Source organism: Notamacropus eugenii, chromosome 4 (genome assembly GCF_028372415.1).
Source record: "Notamacropus eugenii isolate mMacEug1 chromosome 4, mMacEug1.pri_v2, whole genome shotgun sequence".
NCBI lineage: Eukaryota > Metazoa > Chordata > Mammalia > Diprotodontia > Macropodidae > Notamacropus > Notamacropus eugenii.
In genome coordinates this window covers 178,138,034-178,165,168 of record NC_092875.1, presented here as the reverse complement: position 1 = coordinate 178,165,168, position 27,135 = coordinate 178,138,034, and the positions used below count along the sequence as shown (strand labels likewise).

Sequence of the window (27,135 nt, the reverse complement as noted above, 5' to 3'; positions counted from 1 at the left end):
CTAAGAACCGTCTGTTCTACTGGCTGATTGTTAATGGGAAGCACGGTCAGGGATCATGAGCTATAGAGTTGGGAGGATAAATACAAGATTACCTGTAGAACTCAAAGTATAGGCCGTCCCTTCAGGGACCCAACGTGCTTGTTGTAGGGCAAATTAGGGGAGTGAATGTAGAGAGGATGTTACATACATACTGAGTCTGAGATGTGTTTGGGAAATGTAGGAGTGCAGCTTGGGAGAAAGTCTGAATATATATATATAGGAGTCATCTGCATTGTAAAGAAAGACAGCAGACTGGGAGAGAGAGAGAGAGAGAGAGAGAGAGAGAGAGAGAGAGAGAGAGAGAGAGAGAGAGAGAGAGAGAGAGAGAGAGAGAGAAGGAGGGAGGGAGGGAGACAGAGACAGCCAGAGACAGAGACAGAGAGCAGTATCACAAAACCTTTGAGGAGAGAGCATGTAGAAGGAATGGCTATTAGCATCAGATGCAGAGCTAAAGACAATCTCCAAAATAAAAAGGCTGAAGTAAAATCTTTGTGCAGTGTCTGAAAAAAATAAGAAAATCTGACATCCAGAATCTGTAAGACCCTCACACAAATCTATTAGTATCATGCTCATTCCCCAAAGGAAAAGTGGTTCAAAGGATATGGACAATTTTCAAAACAGGAAACATATTACTAACAAGCACCTGCAAAATTGTTCAGACTCTAATACAGGGAAACGCAAATTTAAATACCATTAAGGTGTTACCTAACGAAATTCGGGCAAGACAACTGGCAAAAATAGGGAAAAATGATTAAATGTGGGAAAGAGGGAGGGCTGTAGGAAAACAAATACTCTTACATTTTTGATGGGACTAGATCTATAAAAGCTTTTTTGAGAATAGTCTGACAACATACATGTTTTTAAATGATCATATCCTTTGCCCCTATTTTTCTATTGCTAGGACCCCAACCTAATCCTCCTGTTCAGTAGATTCTTAATGACCTCATTCGGGGCTTTCTTGGCAAAGATACTAGTTTGCCATTTTCTTCTCCAGCTCATTTTACAGATGAGAAAAATGAGGCAAATAGGGTTAAGTAACTTGCCCAGAGTCACAGAGCTAGTAAAGGTCTGAGGCCAGACTGGAACTCAGGAAGATAAGCCTTCTTGACTTTAGGCCCAGCATTCTATCCACTACACCACCTAGCTGCAATAACCTACAGTTTCTACTAAAAGAATACGGACCTAACTGTACAAAGTATTCATAGTTGCTTTATTTGTCACTGTAAAAAACTACAGATAGTCTGTATGTCCAATGACTTGGAAGGCTGAGTAAAGAGCTAGTCTTTTTTTGTCCCGTGAGGTCGTTTGTCCCTTTCTCTGAGAGACACAAGAGAAACTCTTTTGGAAATGTTGCCATATTTTAAACTTGGAATAAACATGCTTCTGATTCCATTCATTGCCTTTTGCATTTCTGACCCCAATATCCAAAGCTGACTTTACACGTCTTATTATAAAGTTCTCCTCCCATATACATGTTCCCAAGTTTGGAGTTTGGGGGGGGGGGAATAAAATTACATTAATTTTCCTAGAAAGACCATCATGACTATAAATGCTAAGTAACTTCAGATTTAATCTAATGATGTCACATGGGAGTAAACAAGGTTACGGTTTAAGGTTTGCAGTCAACTACATTGCAAAATGATATACAAATACTCTTTTCATAGTGCCTTGCCTCTGAGTACCTTAGAATGTTTTACAAATGCTTTCCTTGTTAGTTCTTGCTCTGGTTTAAGAGAGGCAGGTATGAGTATATGAGTCCCTTCACATTACTCCTGACTTCCTTCAAGACTCAAGTGCCCCATTTACAGGAAGCCTTTCCTTTCAAGGTTATCTTGTGTTCATTCTGTGTCTATCCAGTGTGTGGCTATACATGTACTGAACAGGAGACTGGCCAATAAACGTGGTCGTTATGAGCATGTACAGAATGCTTGACTGAAGTAATGCTCCATATGGAAGAGATTGGGGCAGGGAAGCCTATTTGCTTCCAAATAGGTGTGATAATATGTAATGGAAGTGTCCAGTGCACTTTAGCTGAAGCATGCGCAGACACCCTGGAGCTGGCTCCAGTCTGACAACCATGTGCTAAGGGATTAAGACTGTTGATTGGCTGTATAGCCAGGACTAAGATGCAGTGAAAAGAACACTAATCAACCAGGACCATTCTCTTAAGAAGGGCTTTCTTCTGCAATAGTTAACAACGGAGAACAGGACTGGGATCCTCATACCCTCTCACCTGGAGTTATGTAAATAGAGACACAGAGAGAAATATATACAAATACACATATATATACATATATATGTGCAAACACAGATACACATATATAGATATATGCATATGTACATGGAGAGATGGATGGATGGATAGATACACATATACTTACACATATATAAACTGTATGTGGTAAGTAAAGATATACTCTGTACATATGTGTGTCTATATCTAGCCATGGAAACATGCAAATACACATTATATATATACATATATATACACATACATATATACATATAATGTGTGTGTTTCTTTTTTCAAAAATTGCCTATTGGCATCATTTGAACCACTTCTCTGGGGATTGAATATGATGCTAACAGATTTACATAAGGGCCTTATAAATTTTGGATGTCAGATTTTTTTCAGACTTTGCATAAAGATTTTTCTCTAGCTTTTCTTTTTATTTTGAATACACTGTCTTCAGTTCTGCATTTGACACTGTTAACTATTCTTCCCCCTAGATGCTGTCTGAGTCTTTGTGAAACTGCTCATATATGCATCTATCTACACATATTTTTATATTTACATATAGTGTGTGTATGTACAAATACATGCACAGTGCATACACATACATATATGTATATAAATACACACAACACACCTGCTCCTTGCAAGCAGCTACCTCTTCCTTGGAGGTGACCACAACTTACTTGCCCTAAAGCAATACTGTAGGGGATGGGCACTGCCCATAGGCAGCAGACAGAGGAGTTAGGGGACAGAGAGACAGGGATAAAGGATAAAGTATAAATCTATTAGCAGGTCTTACTCCAATGATCAACAATTTAATCCTGGGTGTCACCAGAGAAACTACACTCTTCTTCGGGTGCTGCTGGGAGTCCTGAGACCAAGGCAAAGAAAAGAAGAAGGAAGACAAGAAAGGAAAAGAATAAAGGGAGAGGAGAGAAAAAGGAGAAAGAAAAGCAATGCCTCTTGTTAACATTTAAGGACTTCAGCAATCAAAGAGTAATAACTCTGTGAGGTTGGCGAGCAAACAGTGTCCTATTGTTGGAGAGTCTTGGGAAAGACCTACCCACCTCCTTTTCTGCCCCGTAAGTGATAGGGCTGGCACCTGCCAGTAAAGGGCTCCTTTTTCTGCTTCTGCTTTGTGGTAACACACCAGAGTTGATGGGTTTGACACATGAGCCTTAACCAGTGGATGCTGTCAGTCAGATCACCCAGGCATTCAGCTCACACTGGTCTGCCCGATGTCTCTCCAGAAACCCCAGAGTCCCTTGATTATCTGTCTCACCTTGGAAAGTAAAATCTAGGAGTAACTATTTCAGTTCTGGAAAGCACATGACAAAGGAATGCCATTGTAAATGCATTATTTGGGCAGTTCCTGTGGCTCTCTGTGCCTGCCAGTCAGCAAGTAACGTTTTAAAGTCTTTTCTATGTCTTAGGCATGGTACAAGCCCGTTGGGATACAAAGAGTGAATGTCCCTGCTCTCAAGAAGTTTGCATGCTATCAGAAAAGGCAATTTGTATGTAAGTACATCCAACATTTTGAGGGGGCGGGAAGGGGGTAGGTGATCAGAAAAAAACTTCCTGTAACAAGATTAATTTTCTCAAGCACAGCACTACACAGACTCCAAATCTTGCACTATATTATATTCTGTTAAAATGCTGTGAACTTATCAAATTTCTCATGAATTAAATAAAATCAGTTTTACTCAAAAGGAGGCAAATTATTAAGCAGAATGATAAAATACATATTATTCTATTTGGATTGATTTTTTTTGTCTAGGGTTTAAAAGTAGAATTAGAATTTCAGATCTGGAATAAAAACTAATATTTATATGGGTTTACATTTTCCTCACAATAATCTTTATAAGTTACTGTATTATTCTCATTTTACAAATCTGAGTCTCTGAAGTTACATCACATGACTAAGGTCATCAGTCTAATAAACCCTGTTCTCCTAACTCCTAAAGTCAAGTAAGTGTTCTTTCCACTACCTTATCAGAAAGGGATATTAGTGCTTTTATAAAGAATCAAAAGTGTCTGCTCCAGAGTATTCTTTTATTTTGTAAAATTAAATTCTATTACAATTAGCTGCTATAGGCAAAATTAAATTTAAATTGTTTTAAACTCAACCCATTATTAAATAAGTCATTTGACTTTTTGGTGTTTATGTCGGTGGTAGGGTTTATATAGGAAATTATTGTAATCTCCATATTCTGAGAATTCTCAATCTTTCTTTAAATAATGAACATAAAATGACTGATAGCTTAAAAGTACTAATATTTTCAAGGCAGCCTATACAATATACTTTTCAAAATTTAATTAAATGTTTCACAGACACCCATTTTACCCAGACACTTTAATATATACTCTCCTTACAATTTGGATTTCAATTTTGTCCCATTTTAGAGGTTTCCTCTTCTCTACACTATTTTTTTTTCACATCTCTCCCTTCTTTTCTAAGAGAAACTGGATTTAGTCATTCAGTTTTGCTATTTATAAGGTAACCTTTACATAAACACTTTCTTTTATAGTTGGTAAAACATTCTAGTGAGAAAGAAATTCAAATGATGCTTTTTAAATGAATGCATGGACTCTTTAGACCTGATATTTTGGGGATCCATTCAGCTTTTTTTTCCCTTGATATTCCTCTACCCCCTTCCCTTGTCCCCATCCCCACAGCCCCCACTGGCAATGGTAGCTACAAGTACATGGCACTGTGAACATGCACTTTCCAAGGCAAGTCCAATTCACTAACTGCTTGTTTCTGATGCTTTTCTGGGGCTTTTTTCCCCTGAGGTCGAGAAATATTGATTCTGAGAAATAGATGTCCTGAAGTCAAGTGCCAGTTGCCCAGCAGGACACATCCATCTTAGTACATGTCTCAAAATGAGCAGATGACCACTGACAGGATCATTCTGAAAACTGAATAACTAAAAGCCATGCCTGGTTAACTAGGAGATCTGGTGATATGCTCAGCAGATCTGCTAAAGTTAATGTAAAATGTCTGGCCTAGCTGTTGAAGTAGTCCCAGAACTTTGTATTTACCTCCCAAGAAAACATAGAGTCTAGTGAATGTTTTAATATAAATTTTTTTAACCTTACGCAATTTCTGTGCTGGGGGAAATAATTGTTCCATATGTAAAAAGAAAAAAAAAAACACAAGGAGTCCTAAAAATGTAATCTAAGGCTATTTACAGCTGTTTATAAATTCAGCAAGCAAAATGTATGTGCTTCAAGGTCCCTACTCATCAATCTTATGGATATCAGGTATGAAGAAAGTTAAGATAACTGATAAGCCAAATTCTATTGTTATTTTATCACTGTCTACTAACTTGAAAGAGTTCAAGCTTCACTTTTACTTTGGAAGCATACTGGAATTTTTAACCCAGGGCTACCAGATGAAAGGCCAATATTTTGCCAGATGTTTGACATCTATGCCAATTTTTCACCTGAATAGGTTGAAAGCACAAGGAAATTATGAGATCTGAAGAAAACTGGACTTTGACTGCCAAGTCTCAAATTTCTTGGCCAAAGGTTTTTGCTTCTAACATATGCTGTCTTATCTGGAACAGGCTAAGCAGTTTATGATATATGTTGTAAATCACCAAGAACAAAATTCCCCAACAAATTCAGAAATGAGAAACTGGCTATGCCCTACCACAGTGAGAAAATTAAAGTATATAAAGTTTTTAGCAATTAACAAAAGTCTGATATTAAAGAATGTTTATTGAAAAAAACAATAATAATCCAAGCATTATACAGATTCTTTAATTACACATAATCCCAGCAAAATGCAGTTACAATAAAAATAAGTACATTATATTCCTTGGTCCCTCTATATTAAATAAACATCATCAATAAACACATATCCACTTATTTTTCTGGCCCTTACTTGACTATTTTCTTCTTTTATGGCCATGATGCCTTTCTTCATCCCTGAAATAAAAAGACAGTATATGCTACTAAACATTTTAATGTCAGTTTCAAAAAATTTAACAATTCAGTACAGACAGACCACAACATTCAAAATGTTGCTAAAAACAACTTTTGTTTTGTTTCTGCTTTTGTTAAGCAGAAAATACCACAAAGAAATATTTAGCTAACCATCCCAGTAATGCAAAGGATCACAATCTGGGTAGCAGGTAAATTGTTCAAAGATTAATGTGAACAGCTATAGCTGAGTAATGGGTCTCAAAGCATCAGCAGGATACTAGGATCAGGGATGGGAAATGAAAGGATTTTAGTGAGGTCAGGAATGAAGAGCAGATAAGGGGTTTCCAGAACTCATGTGGCCCCCCATGTTAGGGGCCACAGCTCTAAAGACTAAGAAGAACTAGCATTGAACTGGAAGACTAATTTGAGGATTTAATTCTTTTCCTTGGCCCTGCAAAGTACAGGTAGAACTAATAAGCACTAAAAACAATAAAATGAAGGAAGCAAAAAGGACATGAACATTTCCTTTGATTTCTCCACCAAAAAACCTGCCTCCCTTCTAAGGTCTCCATTTCTTTTAATAGCACTGCCATGTCAGACTCAAACCCTTGGCATCATCTTTGGTCCCCCTTCTCACATACCATCCCTTTGATGGCCAGCACTCCCCATCTCTACCTCCACCACCTCTGGCCCTCTTCTCTCATACCACTGCAATCATTTAGTTCAAAGCATTCTCTTCTTCTGCTCCAAACCACTCTACCAGCCTCCTACCTAAATGGTTTTCTTGCCTTCAGTCTAACCTCTTTCTCCAATTTATCTCCCACACTGCTGCCTAAGTAATCTTCTCATCATATTGCTCCTCCACTTACAAACCTTCAGTGCCTCCCTATTAAAACAGAAGCTCCTAAATAAGGTCCCCCACCATCAGATTTCAACCCTCCTGCCGGGCCTTCTCTTCACATCCTCTAAGATCTAGAGCCCCTAGATGATGACAGCTCCTGGTTGCCTGCTCCTGACCTACCGTCTCAGCGACATCCCCAATGTCTGACCCAGAGCCTCCACTTGTGTACGTGTCTTCTTTTAAGGTTCCCCTCAGAGGCCAGCTCCTCTATGAATCTTCCCTGATGCTGCACGAGAAAGTGGCCATATGCTCTTTCCACGTGCTCACATCATCCTACCTGGATCCCTCCTTTAGGCTCACCTCTTTAGGCATTCATCCCTATGCCTTCTGTTAGACTCTAAGCTCCCTGAGATCAGGGCCTGTGTCTTTCCTATCTTTAGTTGACTAATACATAGGCAATTAGGTGGTACAATGGAAAGAGTGCCAGGCCTGGAGCAAGGGACACTCATCTTCTTGAGTTCAATTCCAGACTCCAGCACTTACTAGCTGTGTGACCCTGGGCAAGTCACTTCACTCTTTTTGCCTCAGTTTCCTCACCTATAAAATGAGCTGGAGAAGGAAATGGTAAACTGCTCCAGTATCTCTGCCAAGGAAATTCCAGTGGGGTCATGAACAGTCAGACACAACTGATAATAACTGAACAACGACAAAAACAATATGGCAGAAAAGCATTAACTAATATGCCAAGCATTGTGCTAAGTGCTTTAAAAATATTATCTCATGATCCTCATAACAACCGTGAGAGGTAAGTGATATTATCCCCATTTTTACAGTCAAGGAAACTGAAGCAAAAGGAAGTTAAGTGATTTGCCCAGTCACACAGAAGTGTTAGAGGATGGATTTGAACTCAGGTCTTTCTGACTCCAGGCACAGAACTCTATCTACTGCACCACCTAGCTGCCAGGTGGCAGCAGTTAAGTATTCCAGTAAAGAACAAGGTAGGATTAACAATGATTATAGTTTACAAGAACAGATTGAAACTTACCTATCTCTCTTTCTTCTTATGTCCCTATCTCTCTCCTTCTCCTTACTTCTTTTTCGTTTACGAGGGCTTCGACTTCTCTCTCTTCTATGTCGCGAGTGGTCGGTATCTTTATGGCTTTCCCCAGACTGTCGAGAATCTACTGAAGCTGATCGTCTCTCCTCCTTTCTGGAAAGCAATATTAACCAGTGAATCTTAAGCACGTTATTTCCTTTCCTCTTATTTGTGCAAAAGGAACCTATGCCACACCCATGCAAAATATTTTAAACACTGAGATCTAAAAGTAATATAATTTACTCCAGAGTGAAATTCAAAATCAAATAGGTTTTTCTTACACCCCTCTTCTGGGGGGGGATTAGAACTGAATGAAACAGGTTAAAAGGCAATTTCACTTACAAGGCAATCCTATAGCAAAGACTAAAAATTTTATTATAGTATTATACCAGGAAAAAAATTATCTTGAGTAATAGCAAAAAATTTTTTTAAGTTGTTTTAAATGGTTGTGAAAATTCCAGAATTGTGGCAAACTTTATGAATTCATGACATGCTCAGAAAAGAACATTTTGACAGTGCCAAGAAAATGATGTGTGCACACACCTTCCTGCAGATTTTGCTGAGTTAGAAGCATTTTCGGCCTCGTCCTCTGCTTGTTCCACTTCCTCTTGCCAATGATTGCTGAGCTCTGCCATGTGCACACTGATCACATCTCTAATCACCTGGGGAGAGGAAAGACATGGGAGGGTGTTCATTGCAAATGAGAGAAGACAGACAACAAAGGGGCTTATATACAACATGTAAAATATGGAATGATGCAGTCATTTCCCAAGTATTTATTCCTAAGTAAACTGGAAATTCTTTGAGAATAGGGACTGTCGATCCATTTCTTTAATACCTCATCTTCCTCTCTCAATTTCCTTCAACTAGCGTTCCCAGGGGTTCTGAAACTGTTTGCAACTAGACACAATTTGTATGGAGTCCATTCTTCCCCATATTTTCCCTTTTAGGAATGATAAGGTGCTCTAAAGTTAAAAAAGAAGGTTGGGAGGAGGGGAATATGGGGAAAATAAATTCAGGGTTGGAAGTGTCTCATCAAGGCTAAGCAGTGAGGTCATCTTCTCAGCATCAAAGAGAGCTGGCATGTTGGGAAAAAAGGCATGAGAAGGTATAGGCTAAGAGAGAAATGGTGAATCACTAGAAGATTTCAAAGAGTAAAATGCAACAATTATCAGTTCTGAGAAGAAAATACCATTGGGAGTGAAAGGGAATGAAACCAGGAAAGAAGTCAACAAAAGTATTAGTGTATTTCATGTACCCAGCACTCTGCTAAACATAATAAGGACTACATATGAAATTTTAAAATGCTATATGACCTCAAAGACATTATAATACAGTTAACGAAAAAATACATTAAATAAAAAAGAACATACGATTCTGAGGTAAGGACTATGACTACAATATATAACAAGTCAATTAAAAATTAGGCCTGTACTGGGTGCAAGGTACTAGGAATACAGAAACATAAAAATAACATAGTGTCTGTCCTCGTGGACATTACAATCAAATAGAAGGAAAGATGCATACAAGCAAGACATAACATAAAAAGTGTTAAGGGAAAAAGGAGAGAAGAAGAAAAGATTATAAGACAATTTGAAACAGAGACTATTTTCGGTGGAAAGGGGGGGGGGGTGTTGGTGGTCACAGATGACTGAAGTGGCACTTGAGCTGAATCTTGAAAGAAGATAAAGACGTGAAGAAGCAGAAATATAGAGATGTATATTCTACACATGGGAAGGATATCGACGCAGAGATGCAGAGAACAGAAAAATTACTGGGAATGAGCAATGCCAAGAAGATATGAAATAAGGCTACAAAGGAGCATAAAAGCCAGCCTGTAGAAGACTTTAACTACCTGACTGAGTCTGTCCTGGAGGGAAATTTCTGAGCAGGACGTGGTCAGATATGAGTATTAGAAAGCTTATATAGCAGCTACATGTAAAGAGTAGCTACTGCAGGCAGTGAGACCAGTTAGGCATCTGCTATTCTGGTTCAGGTTAGAGATGTGAGGACCAGAACTAGGATGAGACAAAAATTGTGGAACAGAAATCAATAGGATTTCACAATTGGCTGGATTTGAGGGTGGAGGAAAGAATTAAAAATAATTCAGAGACTTTGAACCTGTATCAACTATGAGAAGGATGATGCAATGAACAGAAACTGAAAATCTGGGAGGACAGACAGACCTGGAGAGACAAGTGATTATTCCACTCTGAACATACTTTTAGTCTGATGTGCTGTCAGGACATACAGACAGAAATGTTTCAGGATCTGACTGGAAATGTAGTATCAGAACTTGAGGATGAAGTTAGGGCTGGATGTCTGGGAATCATTTGCAAAGAACTGATAACTAAAGCCATGAAAGTTGATGAGATTTCCTAAAGAGAGAGTGTACAGAGAAGAAAGAAAAGGGCCAAGGACTGATCTGGGAAGGACACTCACACTTAAGGGGCAGGAAGAAAAGGGACCAGACAAAGATACTGAGGTAGGAAGGAAAAGAACCAGAAAATACTGGTGCCATAAAAGACAAAGCAGAACAGTAATCAATCACATTAAACATTGCAGAAAGGTCTAGATGCTAGGGACCGAGGAAAGTCAAGACTACGATAAGGCCCGAGACTATTAAGTTAGTTTACGTAACATTCACAGCATCACTTTTTGTGAAAATAAAAGACTAGAAAAAAAGTGGGTGTCCAACATGTGGGGAATGGCCACACATAAACTGTGGTATGGGCAGACACGAGTATCAGAAAGATCACTTTGTATGTAAAGAGTAGGTACTGGAGTCAGCAAGATCTACTAGGAGGCTGTTATTGTAGTTCAGGTCAGAGATAACGAATGACTGAGTGAATGCCATGGTGTATGACTACATGGCAAAAACAACAACAGTTTTTTATGAAAGAAGTAATCGTTAGAGAGGCTTCAATAAAGTGACAGAGATAAAAATCAGATTACAGAAAGCTGAAAAGTGAGCAAATGTTGAGAAAACAATGGGAAGAGAGCTTGATTTGGAGCAGAAAGAGATTGGTTCAAATCCTCTTCTTGCAGGGAGGTGTCCTGGTAGAGAATGCTGTTCTTGGGAGTCAGGCAGACTAGAATTCCAATCCCCGACACTGACAGACACTTACTAACTGGGTAATTCTCTTAACTTTCAGTCTTTTTCTTCATCTACATAATGCGGATAATAATAGCACCTACCTCACAGTAGATGATCAAGTAAGATAAATACACATTAAAGCACTCAGCAATTCTTAGAAGTATTATATTAATGTTAGCAGCTATTACTGCTATTATTGTTTTCATATCTTTCCATCTTTCACTGGTTCCTTTTACTCCTGCCTCCCAAGTATGGGTGTCCTTCAAAGGTCAGTCCTTGGCCCTTATTTTTTTCCTCTCTATACTCTCTACTGGAAATCTGGGAAACTTCCATGTCTTTAGTTATTGCTTCTTTGCAAACGACTTCCAAACACCCACTTTACTACTTACTTCCAAAATGTCCCTGCAGCATCTTGGAGTTCTAAAGAGAGTTTGAAAAGTAGGGATTCAAGGCATATAAATCATTTTCTGGTGATCACTTACTTCAGTATAAGACTTTTTGGTTATATGAACATTCTTCGCTCTGTAGGACTGACGTCGCCTTTTATAATCTCTCATTTCCGCCAGAATTTCAAGATGAGATTTTGGACCCTTTTGACTATCATCTAAGAATGAAACACAATGATTATATCCTCAACATGCTTTTAAAAAAAATCAGCACCATAGTATATCATCAAATGACAGAATGGAAAAGATTCTGCCTTATGTAAACAGGCCAAGTATCAGTGAAGTTAGAAGCAGAGCTTTTGCATTAAATTGGAGGGGGAAGAGAGACTGAGCAAGGGGTTCACGTTCAGGTTCATAAATCTCATTCAGAAGTACCATGCAAACATATACACGGAATTTCACTGATTGGGAAGATATACTATTTTAGCTCATTTTAAACAAGTTTTTAAATGATTATATAATCTAAATACTATACCAATAACAGATATTTAAAACTACAGTATTTATTTCAAACCTTGATTGACTTTAGCAGCCAGGTCTACAAAAAGATCACTGTCATTTTCAGTGATCTGAGACCTGGACCTCTGTTTCTTTGTCTCTTCAAGGACATAATCAAAGATGGCATGACGATCAGCTTGGGTCAGGTCACAGATGAAACGCTTGTGATTCTGAGGCACTTCAATAGGCACTGAAGAATAAATCCCTAGAGTAGGAACACAGTGACAAGAAAACTACATGAAACAATGCAGAATAAAACTTTTGGCTGATATTGACACATAACTCATAAAAATGCAATGAATTAATAAAGTCAAGATACCAGGACAAATAACACTCCTCCATCAAACAACTCCTAAATACTCAATATATGTATTTATACTGCTAATTGTCTTAAATGTGTTACATCCGTAGTGAAAGGTTTGCTTATTCACAATTCCCACTGTGACAAACACAGTAACTACAGCAGAAGGCTTACCTATGACTTGGGAAACTCCTTAAGGTGATACAATTGACATTACTACTGTGCAGCAGTTTCAAAATGACTCATATTAGAAAGTGTCTGCTTTGTCAAAATAAAACATACCAATCATACATACCAAACATACCAAAATCTAGGGAGCTTTGTGAATTGGGAAGGGAATGGTATATTCTGAGTTGGTTAATGAGGTTCCTATGCATCTATATTAGTCTCTACAGTTCTACAAAGATAAATTATTCAAATGAGGGGGGGAAAAACAGAAGCTACATGAAGAGACTGATGTAGATGCACAGGAAACTCATCAACCAACTCAGATTTTTGAACCAAGAAAGAAGATGAAACCAAAGGCAAATAACAGAGAATATTAGTGTAACAGTCTCATAAGAATTCCATCAGGAGAATTAAAGCCAAGAATGAGATATTCCTGGCAATTAATACTAAAGACAAAAAAACTGATTCTTTTTCTACTTATGTTAGAGGTATTAGGATTGAAAAAAGGCTATAACTGCTGCTGGGGAAGGTGGCAAGGGAAGGAGGGGGTGAAATGATGGATAATGAAAAAAAGGCCTGAACTAATCAACTCATTTCATTTCTGATTTCATTTTCTTTGGAATAGAAACAAAAACAGGACCAGGAAGTAGAAACCTATGATAAGTGAAGAGTCATTTTCCTTAAGGAGTTCAGGTCACTGTCTCCGGTCAAAGTACCTCCTAGAGCACTAAAAGAACTGGCAGATGTGATGGGTCAACCACTCTGCTGGCTCATCATCCATATTATACTCTATACTTGGGAAGAGACCCCAAAGCTCTGTCCTAGGTACTTTTCTCTCTCTACAGCCTCACACAGTGACCTCAGCAGATGCCATGGGTTTTAACTCCTGTCTCTATGCAGAAAACTCACAGATCTATATATACAGTCATAGTGTCTCCTCTGATCTCTAATACTGTATCAATTGCGTATTGGACATCTCAAACTAGATGTCCATAGGCTTATCAAAGTTGACATATCCAAAACAGAGCTCCCCCCAGCCCCAAACTCACCCCTCTCTTCTAAACTTCTCTATATCAACTGAGAGTACCACCTTCCAGTCTCCAAGGCCCCTAGTTTCATCAGCCTCAATGCCTCCCTCCCCTCACCCCACATAAACAATCAACAGCCAAATTTTATCCTTTCTGCTTCCACAATCTCAAATCTGCCCACCTTTTTAACACATCTGCCACCCTAATTCAAGGCCCTCATCAGTTCTCTCCTGGACTAGTGCAACAGACTCCTAATATGTCTCTTTGTCTCAGGTTTCCCCCTTTCCCAATTTAGTGTCCACAGATGCTGAAGTCACTTTCCTTAAGCACAGGCCTGATTTACTATTAACCTCATTATATAATACTGCTCTTCTTATCCTTCAGGCACCAAGCAAATTAGCCTTCTTTCTGTTTCTCACACATTACTCTACCTCCTGCTTTGCAATGGCCATGCCCTATGCCTAGAATGCAGGACCTCTTCACCTCTGCCTCAAAGAACCCCTCACTTCCTTGAACATTCAGGTCAAGCCTTTCCTCCCTCCCTGATTGTGTGCTATTAATTTTTTCAGTTTTGTAAAGACCTATGTATGTACGTGTTGTCACCTCTGATGGAATGGGATTTCCTTTAAGGGCTCTTTTGTTGTTTTCTTTCTACCTTCAGCACTTAGCCCTGTGCCCTGCAAATAGGAGACTTATAATAGCTTATCTTGGGTAGTAAGAGATAAGAGAATTGGAGAAGTGAAAATGTCCAATTTTCAAAAAGGGGAGACAACAGAATCTGTATTCCATAAGTCAGTAAGCCTCACTTCTATTCCTGGCAAGATTCTAAAATACATTATCATAGGATGATATGTCGTAAGAACTTGGGGAAAGAGCAACGACTAAAAATCTAGTATGAGATAAAAAAACCAGCCAGATCAGACTAAATTTATATCCTTACTTAACAAGATACCTAGACTAGTAACTAGTAATGCTATAAACACAGACTTTAATTTTAGCAAAGCATTTGTAAAAATCTCATGCCAAAATTTTAGAAAAAAATGAAGATAAATGGGCAAAACAATAGTAAGACATTACAATTCATTTGGAACTGACTGGAGGGCAGGACTAGGAGAATAGTCATTAATGAATCAAGGTCAACTTTCTTTGTCCTTGCTTTACTGACCAGCCTCACGTCTTTCTGAACTACATCACTCCTCATGAATCTCACAAGACTGCAACATGTTTTCATATTCGTTCTGTTACCTACCCTCAGCTTAGCTCCAACCTTCTCTATGTATGTTTGTTTGAACTTAAATTGGTTGATAATTTCCTTTTTCGTACACACCAGTCTTCTTAAATAACTTCACCTAGTAGTATTTTTTTCTTCTTTTTCTCTTCGAAGTACCATTCTTGAGGGTTTCTCACCCTTTCTAGGCTGATTTTCCATATAGAATTTCAGGCTATAATATCTTACTTATCCTTTCCCTCAACCCTTTGGAAGCTCCTTTTCTAAAATCCAAGGTCCACATAAGATAGTGCCTGGCTTTCTTCTCCTTTATCACAAACTATCTTGAAGCAGTCACTTCACACAAGGTTCCTACTATTTTCACCTCAACAATCAATTCCTCCTTGTTGACAATCAGATCCAAATTAACAGTCCCCCTTTGTTGGGTCCTTCACCTTTTTACGAATGAAATTGCCACTAAAGCAAGTCAAAAAATTATTAGCTTATCTCTCTGGCCAAAAATAGAGCTGTAGGAGATGCATGTACATCTATTATATCACAAGTCAACATGCCTCGAGTCTGCAATCTACTTCCTCCATTTGTTCATGACAGTACCACTCCTGCCTCTGGTGACCTTCACTTACATGTCCTTCACCATGGATTTTCTCATGAGTATCTCTTCATAACCTACTTTAAAGTGCTACATAAATGCAAGCTATGATTTTACTTACTAAACTCTACTCGTCCCTCACCACATCCCACATACCAATACATCCTTCGATTCCATATCTGCATATCATATTCCTTTTGAATACAGAATATCCTTCCAGAGTCATGTTTTAGTCATCAGCTTCATTCCACCAAGCCCCAGAGACACAGATGATGCCAAATGTACCTCCTTACATTAGGATTTCTAATTTACTTTGACTGTTACTTATTCTTGTACATAGATATGATGCCACTTGATTTAATTGCTTGCTCGGATATTTGCTTCCTGAACGTAAAGTTCTACACTGAGATTTAAAAAGTCATGTTTACAAATAAAGGATGGGAGGATGCGGCTAGACAACATTTCCTGTGGAAAAAAAATGAAGGGTTTTAGTGGACTGAAAACTCAATGAGTCAACAGAGTGACATGGCAACTAGAAAAGTGAATAATATCTTAAGGCTACATTATTGAGATAGGCACTTTGTTCAGAACAAGGAAAGATAATCATTCTGCTACACTCTGCCCCACTGTTCAATTTGGGGTGCCAAATTTTAAGAAAGAGAGAAGCATATCCAAAAGAGTAGTCGGGGTGATGAGAGAATTCGAGAACATGCCACTGGAGGATCAGTTAAATAAACTGGGGGTGTTTAGCCAGAAGAAGAGATTACTTAAGAAGAATGTGAAAACTGCCTTCAAAGTATCTGAAGGGCTCTTCCTTGAGGGCAGAAAGAAACACAATAGATAGATACTGCACTGAAGTATATTTAAGCCTGATGTAAATAAAAATTTCCTAACAATCAGAACTATTTAAAAACGAAACGGGCCTCTTTGAAAGGCAGTAAGTTACTCCTCACTAGAGCTCTTCAAGCAGACTATATGGTCACTTGTTGGTAATCCGTGTAGATGAGACCCTGCGTCAGGCAAAAGTAATTTAAAGGACCATTCACAATCTGTGATGTATACACATCAGCATGGAACTACATGAAATACATAATTTGCTACGTGTAATTACTCGGCTTACATTCAGAGATTCCAGAATTTTCTAGGCCAACAATAAACCAACAAAATTTATGCCAAATTCTTCTCACATTAGTCACCATGTAGCATCCTCAAAAAAGTAAACACCAATTAATTCAAAACCAGTTAATAGCAGTGTCTAGCAACACTTGCAACTTTCCAAACCAATTCAAATAATGGAAAAAATGAAGAGGCACAGTACCTTGAAGTGACAAATTAACAAGTGAGCAGAAGTATTTGGGGATTCGAGGTACTCAAAATAATTATATGATTATAGGTAAAGTAATAGTTACATTCTTTCCAGACTTCTTCATTTATTAATACAAATAACAATTTCCAAATTGCATTGGTTATAATACAACACATACCAAGTGATACTGAAGAATTATTTTAATCATCACTGGGTTAATCCAAGGGAATAACTCAAGTCAATTTTATCTTAATGTTCTAATTCACTATACAAGTCACTGGTTCTTCCCAGATACTTATTTGGGTAAGATGCAATCTCAGTGATACTCTAGACAAAAACTAGAGGTGAAAAGAACTCTTAAAAGAACATCTGAAGAATTAAACAACCTAGAAAGACAGATAATTGTTCACAAGTCTGTAGGTGAATTAAAACAAAAGTTATTTGGAAAACAATTCACTAATTTGGCCCTTGTACCAGTACCCTAGCCATACCTACTACTCAAGGGTTTGATTTAGTAGGCTTTCTCTATTTTAAGTCAATAAACCACAGTATACTACTAGTAGGCACAAGAAAGTTTCTGTGTAAACACTATTAAAGTATCATTTCTATCACATATATCATTCAAAAATGAATCAGCTCTAATACCTAATTAGGATAAGGGCGATGAAAATTTAGGGAATGTAACACAAATTTTAGAAAAATGTAACTATTGATTCTATGATCAGCTTTGCACCTATGTTCACTATTCTTAAAAACAAATACAATTTACTCTAATGTGCTGGATGGAGGGGGAGAAGAGACAACACACTTCCCTTTCTTGCATATCAAGTTACTAAGTGGGGTGGGAGAAAAAGTGCTAATATTTCTTTTCCTCCCAATTAAACAAAAAAAAAATTCAAGTCAAATATACAATGTTCTGCAGCCCATCAAAATAAAGTTTAGTAACATATACTTTTGAAAGGATATCTGCAAAAAGGATACTGCAAATCTTTTAATAGGGAGTACACAATGATGTTTCTAATTCCTTCTTATACTCACCCCAATTACTGAAAAAGAAGAAGGGGGAAAAATTATTAACTAATTTAATTCACAAGAATGTATTACATATAAATACATCACATTTCTGAGAAACAAACAATATGAAATGCCACTACAGAAAGGCATAACAGATAAATAATGCTTGCATTGACATATCACAGTACATAAGATAATTACACCTGAACACTCTATATAGCTGGCTTCTGCCTCCCCTCCACTTTCATTTAGTAAACCATTGCTGGCATTCAATTCTCAAGCTTCTTTTTCAAAATATTATGGTGCAATTAAGTATCCTACATAATTTAATAATAACAGTATGATATATCAGAAATAGGGTAAGGATCATAGGATCAAATATTTGGCACTAGCAGGGACTTGGAGATCATCTAGTCTAACCCTTTTATTTTCCAGATGAAGAACCCATTGGAGGATAAGTGACATATTCAAAGTCATGGAGAAAGCAAGTGGTAGAACTAAGACTTCAATGCAGGCCCACGGGCTCCAAAGCAATATTCTTTCTACTATAATACACACTGGACTAATCTCAACCTTTAATATTTGGCTTCAGTTTTGTCATTTATAAGACAGAGATAATACCACCTGCCCTATTCAGAGGGTTGTTGTGAGAGTCAAATGGGAATTTAAATAAAAGCACTTAGAAATACCACAAAGCTACACACAAATGTAAGATAAGCATGATTATTACTATATGTGCCAAGTATAAGAATGCCACTAGAAATAGGGAATTGTAGAGCCAGAGGAAGCTGAAAGACCATCTCTTCTAACCCTTTTATTGCCTAAATAGAAAAACTATGTCATAGAGAATTAATGTCACTACCTTCTGTCACATATATAGTTTTACTTTTACACAGAATCTTTTGTTTAAAGCCTTATTTATTAAATATATGATAAATAGTGTGAAGCATGAATAAATACCACTGACATGTAGATGGTTAACAGAATTCCATGAATTTTTAATCAACTATGAATATTATAGTTAGGTTTAGAGCAACACCTAGAGGTGAAGAACCACATTTCATTAATTTCTCCTTGGGAGAAGCACAAAACCCCAGACATGGAATGTGGGCTGGGCGTCTGAAAAACTAGATTCTAATCACAGCTCAGCCTAATAATTAATGTGACCTTTGACAAATGATTTAAACACTTGGCCCCTTAATTTCTTCATGTCAAACAAGTGCAATGCCCCCTCTCCTACTTATTTCTCAGAAATTTTATGAAAAAATTCTCTGATACAATTACACAGTGTTAGCTTGAAATACTTCTTTATATGTCTTTATTAAAGGGACTTCTATCAAGTTAAAATAAGTCTACTTATAGGTAATTAAAATTTTCTTCCTCACAAAGATCCATAGATCTAATTTTTAATGATCTTCTTTCATGAAGGAAGTGAGGTTACAAAATTTATGTCATGCTTAAAGTCCACAAAGTACTTTAAAATGTTATCTTATTTGAACATCAGAATAACCAGGTCTAACAGGTATTATCTCCATTTTCCATATGACAAAACTGAAGCTCAAAGAGGTCAAATGAAGTAAGGATGGCTACATAGCTACTTCAGCATCAGAGTGGGATATAATGGCAGTCTTCTGACTCTAAGTCTGCCACTCTCTGTTACTCCATGGTGCCTCTCCTAGTACTACTGCATTTGAAGTCCTAGGACTTACTACTTGTGTGGCTTTAGGCAAATGCCTTAATGTCTCTGGCCCTTATTATCCTCATCTATAAAATGAGGGAGTTAAACTAAATTATCTCTAAGGTCCCTCCATGAAGATCCTATGAGAAAAGACAAAAATACTTTTAAAAGACATGTACCAATCTTAAAGACAACTGTACACAACCTTTCAAAACAAATGCTCTGGAACTTCATAACAAAACCAAACATGGGAATTAACTTAAGTTTCCTATTTTCAAAGTTAAGGTAAAATCAATTTCCTAAAACCTTTTTACCTTTTGGCCAATAAATTAAAATGCTGACAGTTAAGGGAATCAACTTTTAACACATCAACAGAGGCCAGTTTTGGTGTCTTAACCTAGATTCCTGCCTCTGATTGTCTACACTTTTACTGTCACTGACAACTCCCTAACAATGCGATTATCATAGTGACTGCTAATGGTCAGAAATGCCACTGAACCTCCACCAGAAATCTCTTAAATGCCTTAAACCAATTAATTAACTAGTTAATCAGTTAGTTCCCATGTCTGCTTCTGAGTGAACATCTTTTCCTTTAGTGAAAATTAAGGAAATTATTTCTAATTTTTGCTGTACATTTAAGAAATGTATTAAATGACCATAATGATCAAATTCTCTGGAAAATCAATTGCTATGAGTCATAGAAGTAATGACTCATCAGATAATAAATAAGGGAGTTGAGGGAAGCTAGTAACCAGGACCAGAAAAGACACTTGCTGAGGTCATTCACATCAGTTATATCTGCTCTGCAATGAGCTGAGAGCTAGAGGCATCCTGTACACAGGAAGGAAACAGGAACTTAGTGGTCCAAAAGATTTTGAGTGTTGAGGCCTTAAGGAAAAAAAGACCAGCTTAGAATCACAGGTGAAGAAGTCAAGCATGAGAGGCTACAGATTTAGATAAAATGAGGTCAGACAGAAACAGATCAAGGTTAAGTGTTCAATTTCCAGGGGCCTAGGAAAGTGAAAGAAGGCTGGTCTAAAGCAGAAAGGGGAAAAAAAAATCTTTAAAAGTTAGACAGTAAAAGTGCTACTCATCCAGGAAGCCAGGAAGCAGACAGGGCAGAGCTTTGCAAGAGAAGAACAACTGTAGGGCTGAAACTTAGTGCAATTTGGTACAAAAGGCCTGGAGTACCCACACTGGGAGATAAGACTAGAAACAAGTTCTAGTTAGGACTATGAACCCCATCAAATTTAGAAGCAGGGCCAACTTCAATCTAAGTCAGTGAATTTAGGTCCAGTGAATAGAGTGCCAAGCCTGAAATCAGGAAGACTTGAGTTCAAATCTGGCCTCAGACAATTACTAGTCATGTGACCGTGAGTTGTGTGGGCAAATCATTCAACTGTTTGCCTCAGTTTCCTAATCTGTTAAATAAGCTGGAGAAGGAATCCAGTATCTTTGCAAAGAAAACCTGTTTTTATGAAGAGTCAGATGCACTAGGGAAAAAATAGCTAAGACATTGCCTCTGACATCATGGAGCTTATAACATAGGGACCATGATACATATTCAAATATACAACAGTATAATGCAGAATGCAGTGTGACAGGAACATAAGAGACACACAAAGAGGAAGAAAAGAGATAGAATCAGGGAAGGCTTCAAGGAGAAGGTGGCATTTGAAATGGACCTCTAGCTGCCCTGATTAAGTACACCCACAGATACAAGGTTTGTTTTTGATAGCAGCCAACCAAATGTGCTCTGGCATTCTAGGAGAGCCAACCAAGAAATAAGAAGCCAGCATAAATGAATTGGAAACAGCTATGAATGTTGACCTTTGCCTGCTTTAGAGGAATGCCTCTGCTATTCACCAAAATGAAATTCAGTACAATGCAAATTTATCTTGGACCTCATCCAAAAGAGTTACTTCGTAAGCTAAAGAGAACCTACTTACAAGGCAGTCTCACACAGAAAGTGGTTTCCCTACCTCAAAAACAAAACAAAAACCCAAATCACAATAGGTGCTTAAGAAACTCAATTTATACAAAGAGGTGTGTGAATTCCCTAAGATACTATTAGAAAGAGGCTCTGCTATAGTAAGATGCTCAAAAATACAAAATGAAGCAGAAACCAAGATTAGCATTTCAAAAACTTAAAACTTATACTTTGCTCACCTCATGTTCTTTCCACATGATTTATCTTAAAGAAAATTGAAATTTTGGTTACATGTGCAAAAAAATAACCTGGGTACTCCCGTGGCAAAATGAGACAAGTAAAAGCTTTAATGACAAAATTTCATCGGTCAGTAGCTTACTAAATTAAGTCTTGTGTGACACTTACTTTGATTATAAACATCACCATCTCTTCCACTTGAAGCTCTAGCTTGTTTAAGTATCTGGAACTGTAAATTCTTATCTGCAAAAAAGACATAAAGGATTTGTCAAAATGTTTAATACTAAGGGATAAAAATTATGAAATGTAGTCCAGCTTCCCTATGCTGAAAACCCAATTCCACAATTCACATAGGAATTTTTAAAAATTAAATACTACACTTAGTATAGTTCCATTTTAGACGTCTTCCCCATCTTCTACTTCTACCACTTATTATACATGGAGACAGACATACCCTTTAGAGGCCAAATGCAAAAATTCTCTAATGCCCATCCTATTTGAATGGTGATGAAGTCAGTCATGCTGGTGACTAAGAGCTTAAAAAAGTATTTAAAGAACTGTTCCATCATACATGCATCAAGATTAGCTGAACATATGCTAACAATCTGTTACCCCAATTACATCCTCAGGTAGTGCTATGGTTCTTTTTTTCCCAGGAAGGACAGGCATAGTCTCCCAAATCACATAAAGAATCTGTGGAAAGCATTTTCCATAAATAAATATGAACCTGTTTTTCAAACCATGGACTAAAGAATCAGGCACACCATTCATTCATTTACTCAGACATTCCACTTTCCCATAAGGGAAAAAGATTTCTATTTGCTAGCTATACTTAGAACTACAGTGTATTTTACTAGGGAATATGTGGAAATTATTACAGAATTTTTGTTTTAAAAACAAACTGATGATTTGATACCTACCCAAGTGAACTACAGGTATCTTTGCATTCCCGTAGAAAAAAGCAGAATCATACATTTCAGCCTAAACATTGAAAAACAAAACAAACCTTTAAAAATGTTTTTCTTTAGTATCAGAAATTTTAACTTTAAGGTTTTTATAAATATACAAATTTAGTTTGGCATGATTAAATTATCATTCTATTATAATCTGAGAATGAGCTAAGCATTAGTATTATCATCCTATAAAGAATGGCACTAAGGTGTTACTAATGAACTGCAAAATTATTTCTGAAAGGGTAACACACAAATTGATCATCAGATGAGGGGTGAGCAGCTCATGCTAAAAATTCCATGTTTCTTAATTAAAGCCTTAAAGCAAAGTTATTCATACTTTCTTGCAATAATAAAGCTTCATTTTTTCACGAAGTATTTGGAATTTCATACACAAAAATATAACAAATACATAGAATGCTACATAGAATAGACATACATAGATCGACATAGAATACAGATACATTGTGGTACCTCTTCTTCTTTTGTATAATCCAATTTCCTGAGCCTACAAGATGCCATGTGCCTCACCAAAGATGACTTTGGCATGTGATGATTAGAATCATATGGGCACACCACAGTTTCATTCTGCAAAGAAAATAATTATAATTATAGAATTTAGAGATCAAAGTTAAGCAACTTGTCCCAGAGCATGCAACTAGTTAGTGGAAGACCTTGGACTAGAATGGGGGTTTTCTGACCTCCAGTGTTCAATTACTCCATGCTATCTTTCTTGAACAATAAATTTTAATCTATAGATTAATAATATATAGTATCACAAGACATGAACAGACCAGTGGGACTCAACAATTCTTCCCCCATGATTAAGTGGAAACTTCTATGTCAGGAAGTTAAACATGCTGGCAGAAAAATGAAAGGCACTATGACATAGTGAAAAGAGTCCTGAGGAGTCCTCCAACCTGGACTCTAGATCTAGCTCTGTTACCACTCGTCTGACTTTCAGCAACAAGTTTAAACTGAGTCTCAGTTTCCTAATTTATGAATTGAAAGTTTTGAATTCAATGATTTCTAACCTTCTAGATAAAAAATTCTACAATTCTCTGATTCCATTCTTCCTGGCCTTACTTATTATAGGGATCATTTAAGGACATCATTTACCCAAGCTATTAACTCAGCAACTTTCAAGTGCACCTGATAACACAACATACATAACCATCGAATTGCAGGGGGGACAAGTTAGTGTCTGCTATTGTAATATGGGATAAACAATGGAAAAGGAAATGGGTTTTCCTTTGATATCATTCAATGACATTCATATTAATAAATTATTTCCTTTGCCTTCACAAGGAAATTGGTGTCCCTAAATTTTGACAATCAATGGAAAAACTTTCACCATATTTTTAATATAAAGTATAAAACTACAGGTTTTGCTTGATAAAAAAATCTGAGAAGCTCTTTCTGGGTAAATCAAGAATTTTAAATGTACTGGGAAGATGATTTAAAGGAAACCTAGCAAGTCATTATCATGAAGTCCAAATAAATAGAATACTTTCTTTAACACTAAGAATCAGGTTCTTCAAATGTTCCCAGAAATAACAGCTCACATTCATGCTATCATATCCAGGTTTGCAAAGTACCGTCTTCACAACACTAAGAGGTACATATTTCACATAGTCTTATCTCCATTTCACAGATTAAGGAACCAAGGTTTGGAAAGGTTAAGCTACTTGGCTAAAGTTCAATTCAATTCAACAAATACTTATTAAATTAATATATAAATTAAATGTACTTGGCACCATGCTAAGTGCTGGGAATACAAAAAGGAGGCAAGACAACCTCTGCCTTGAAGGAGCTTACAGTCTAAGGGGGTAGACCAAATAAAAGAACTACATACAAAGCAGGCTACATACAGCCTAAATTTGTTGTTGTCCTGTTGCGTCTGACTTAGTGACCCTATTTTAGAGTTTTCTGGGCAAAGGTATTGGAGTCGTTTGTCATTTCCTTCTCCAGCTCATTTGACAGATGAGGAAACTGAGGCAGATAAGGATAAGTGACTTGCCCAGATTCACACAGCTATTGTTTGAGGCCAGATTTGAACTAGGAAGATGAGCCATGTAGCTGCCCTCCCCCTACCTCCTCTTCCCTACAAAGAGGAAACAAGCAGAGGGAAGGCACTGGAATGAAGGGAGCGGAGGGTTTTACCAAATGCTTCCTGTGGAACGTGGGATTTCAGTTGGGACTTAAAGGAAGTCAGAGTGGAGAGGGGAGAGTGTTACAGCCAGAGGAGACAGAGAGTCTCGTCTGCGGAACAGCCAAGAGGCTGTCACTGGATCCAAGGGTATGAGATGGGGAAGGATGGGGGGGGCCTAGGCTACAAAGGGTCTGAACACCAAACACAGCATTCCTTTGCACTCCCGGCGGCCACGAGGGGCCCCTGGGGTTCACTGCGTAAACTGAGGTTCACTGTGTAGTGGGGGACGCACCGGAAACTCACTTTGGGGGCTGCGTCCGAACTCTTCCAGCCTCCCAAGTCTGTCTGCGCAGTGAAGTCAAATGATTTTGCCCCAAGCCGGGCATTTGGCTGGTGACACAGCTAGGGCTACCCAACCTGTGCTCTTCTGTGAATTTTTTCTATACAGCAACTGCACGCTGGGAAATCTAAGAGGGAGGGCAAAAGACTGGCCTTTGTTACCGCTTTTAGTTCCGTTTCCTCCTCATTCCGTTCTATTAACCCTACACCTCCTGCAAAATGCCAAGCAACAGATCTCCTACCTCATCGGGTCACAGTCGGGTGATCCAGTGGATCAAAGGATTCAGACCCGAGTTCGAATCCTGCCTCATACATCTACTGGCCTCAGATTTTCCATATGTAAAAGAGTTAATAACACTTATCTCATAGAGTTGCTGAGTGGATACAATAAGACACGTGTAACGCGCTTTACAAACTTTAAAGCTTTATAAAATTGCGAGCTATTACTACATATCCCGCAGGTAACGATAGAAGGCGGCAGCAAGAGCTCCGAGTGTCAACTCCCGGTCCCAGAAAAACTAGACCCGGGTCCTAAGACCCCACCTACTTCCCCATTCCCAGTGGCTCTTCCGGTCACGCGACGAGAGAAAGAGAGGAGGGCCACTTATTAATTTCGTTCAGGCATTTCTTAAGCGCCACCTAAGTATCACATGCTAGGGACACAAACACAAAACACCACTGCGTCCTTTCCTCTTCACATTTCAGAGTTTTACTATAGGTAGAGCGGATCAGAGAATGAAACAAGAAGCCTCCAACCCCCTGCCCGGGAAAGGCCGATGGAATAACCCTGAGGCCCCGCCCCCGCCCCGACCGGTGCCTTAACCTGCTCCTGTTCTTCACTCTCTCCTTCCCCAGGATCCAGCTCGTCGAGAGTCCAGCCTAGAGAAGCCGTCACCTCCTCCAGCGTCTTGTAGCAGGTCTCCACAAAGTCGCTCAGCTCCCGCTGGAGGTGCTGCCGCTCCTCGAGAGCCGGAGGCCCAATAACGCCTGGCGTTACCTCCATCGCAGCGCTCTAGGAGAATCAGCCCGGCGCAGGCGCGCAAGGGCGGCCGGGACGTCGAAGGGGGCGGGGAGCGCCGTGTCGCCCACGTGACTGGGAGCGCCAATGAGGAGAAGGCGGGGGGGGGGCTCTTGAGGGGAAAGTGCTCCGGTGCTGAAGGAATCCTCAGTGGTAGCGCAGCACGTGGGCTGATTGGTGGTCCGCTCTTCCGTCACTTTTTTATCGCGCCTTGAACCCGGGGATGGGAGGGGATGCCTTGGACTCCCTGGCCCTCTAGCTCTTTGCAGGCTGTCGGTTCTTTTCCTTATGCTGTACCTGCTTCTACCCAAACTGAAATGGAAGGGGAAATAACGTGTCCACCATCCACTAGAGACTGGACCTGCTGGTTCTCCTCTCTTACCCAGTTCAAAGGAAGGACCTGGGCCGGGGCGGGGGGAAAATAATACTAAATAATAAATAGGATGTGGGAAGGCGCTCTGGGCTATGAGCATGTCCGAGAACTAGCTTTTTCATGACCTTGGACAAGTCACTCTCCAGGTCTTCAGTCAAACAGTTTCAGTGCCAAACGCTGTGCCAGGCGCTGGGATTACAAAGACGAAATGAAACAGCCCCTACCCCTGTCGTTCAGTCAGCCTGGCTCTTCAAGACCCCGTATGGCGTTTTCTTGGCAAGGATCCAGGAGTGGTTTTCTATTTCTGTTTTCTGTTTCCTTCTACGGCGGATTTAGGCAGGCAGAGGTTAAGTGACTAGCCTAGGGTCACACAGCTAGTAAGTGTCTGAGGTTGGATTTGAATTCGGGCCTTCCTGACTCCAGGCCCAGCTCTCTATCCGCTGGACCACCTAGCTACCTCTTCCTTACCCTCTAGGACCCTACAGTAACTGTTTCTCTTTTACCCAAGAACCCTGAGGGTTTTCCCCTCCCAGTTTGATTTTTTTTTTTTAATTTTAAGGGGCCGTGCCTTGAGTAACTTAAAGAAGTGTGTTCATTGAATGGGTATATCTCACTCAAAGTGAGAATCTTATAAGACCTAA

At 38.7% G+C, this 27,135-nt stretch overlaps 1 protein-coding gene across 1 annotated transcript; it reads right to left on the bottom strand.

Annotated features, from left to right (window-relative positions):
- Nucleotides 1–5,980: 5,980 nt before the first annotated feature.
- On the bottom strand, nucleotides 5,981–26,166 carry SNRNP48 (small nuclear ribonucleoprotein U11/U12 subunit 48). Its single transcript, XM_072603769.1, has 9 exons — nucleotides 25,927–26,166; nucleotides 23,087–23,200; nucleotides 22,583–22,643; nucleotides 21,831–21,905; nucleotides 12,200–12,388; nucleotides 11,722–11,843; nucleotides 8,686–8,804; nucleotides 8,092–8,256; nucleotides 5,981–6,208 (listed from the first exon to the last, which is right to left on the bottom strand). The coding sequence occupies exons 1-9, from the start codon at nucleotides 26,104–26,106 to the stop codon at nucleotides 6,169–6,171; spliced, it is 1,065 nt and encodes a 354-aa protein (XP_072459870.1). The 5' UTR covers nucleotides 26,107–26,166; the 3' UTR covers nucleotides 5,981–6,168.
- Nucleotides 26,167–27,135: the final 969 nt, after the last annotated feature.

Excerpts from the sequence above, each read along its gene's own strand:
- SNRNP48 (XM_072603769.1), bottom strand. The coding sequence starts at position 26,106 with ATGGAGGTAACGCCAGGCGTTATTGGGCCTCCGGCTCTCGAGGAGCGG. Across the intron at positions 21,906-22,582 it reads GATACCTGTAGTTCACTTGG|ATAAGAATTTACAGTTCCAG; the intron begins GTAGGTATCAAA and ends TCTTTTTTGCAG. Across the intron at positions 8,805-11,721 it reads CCAAAAAGTCTTATACTGAA|GTGATTAGAGATGTGATCAG; the intron begins GTAAGTGATCAC and ends TCCTCTCCCCAG.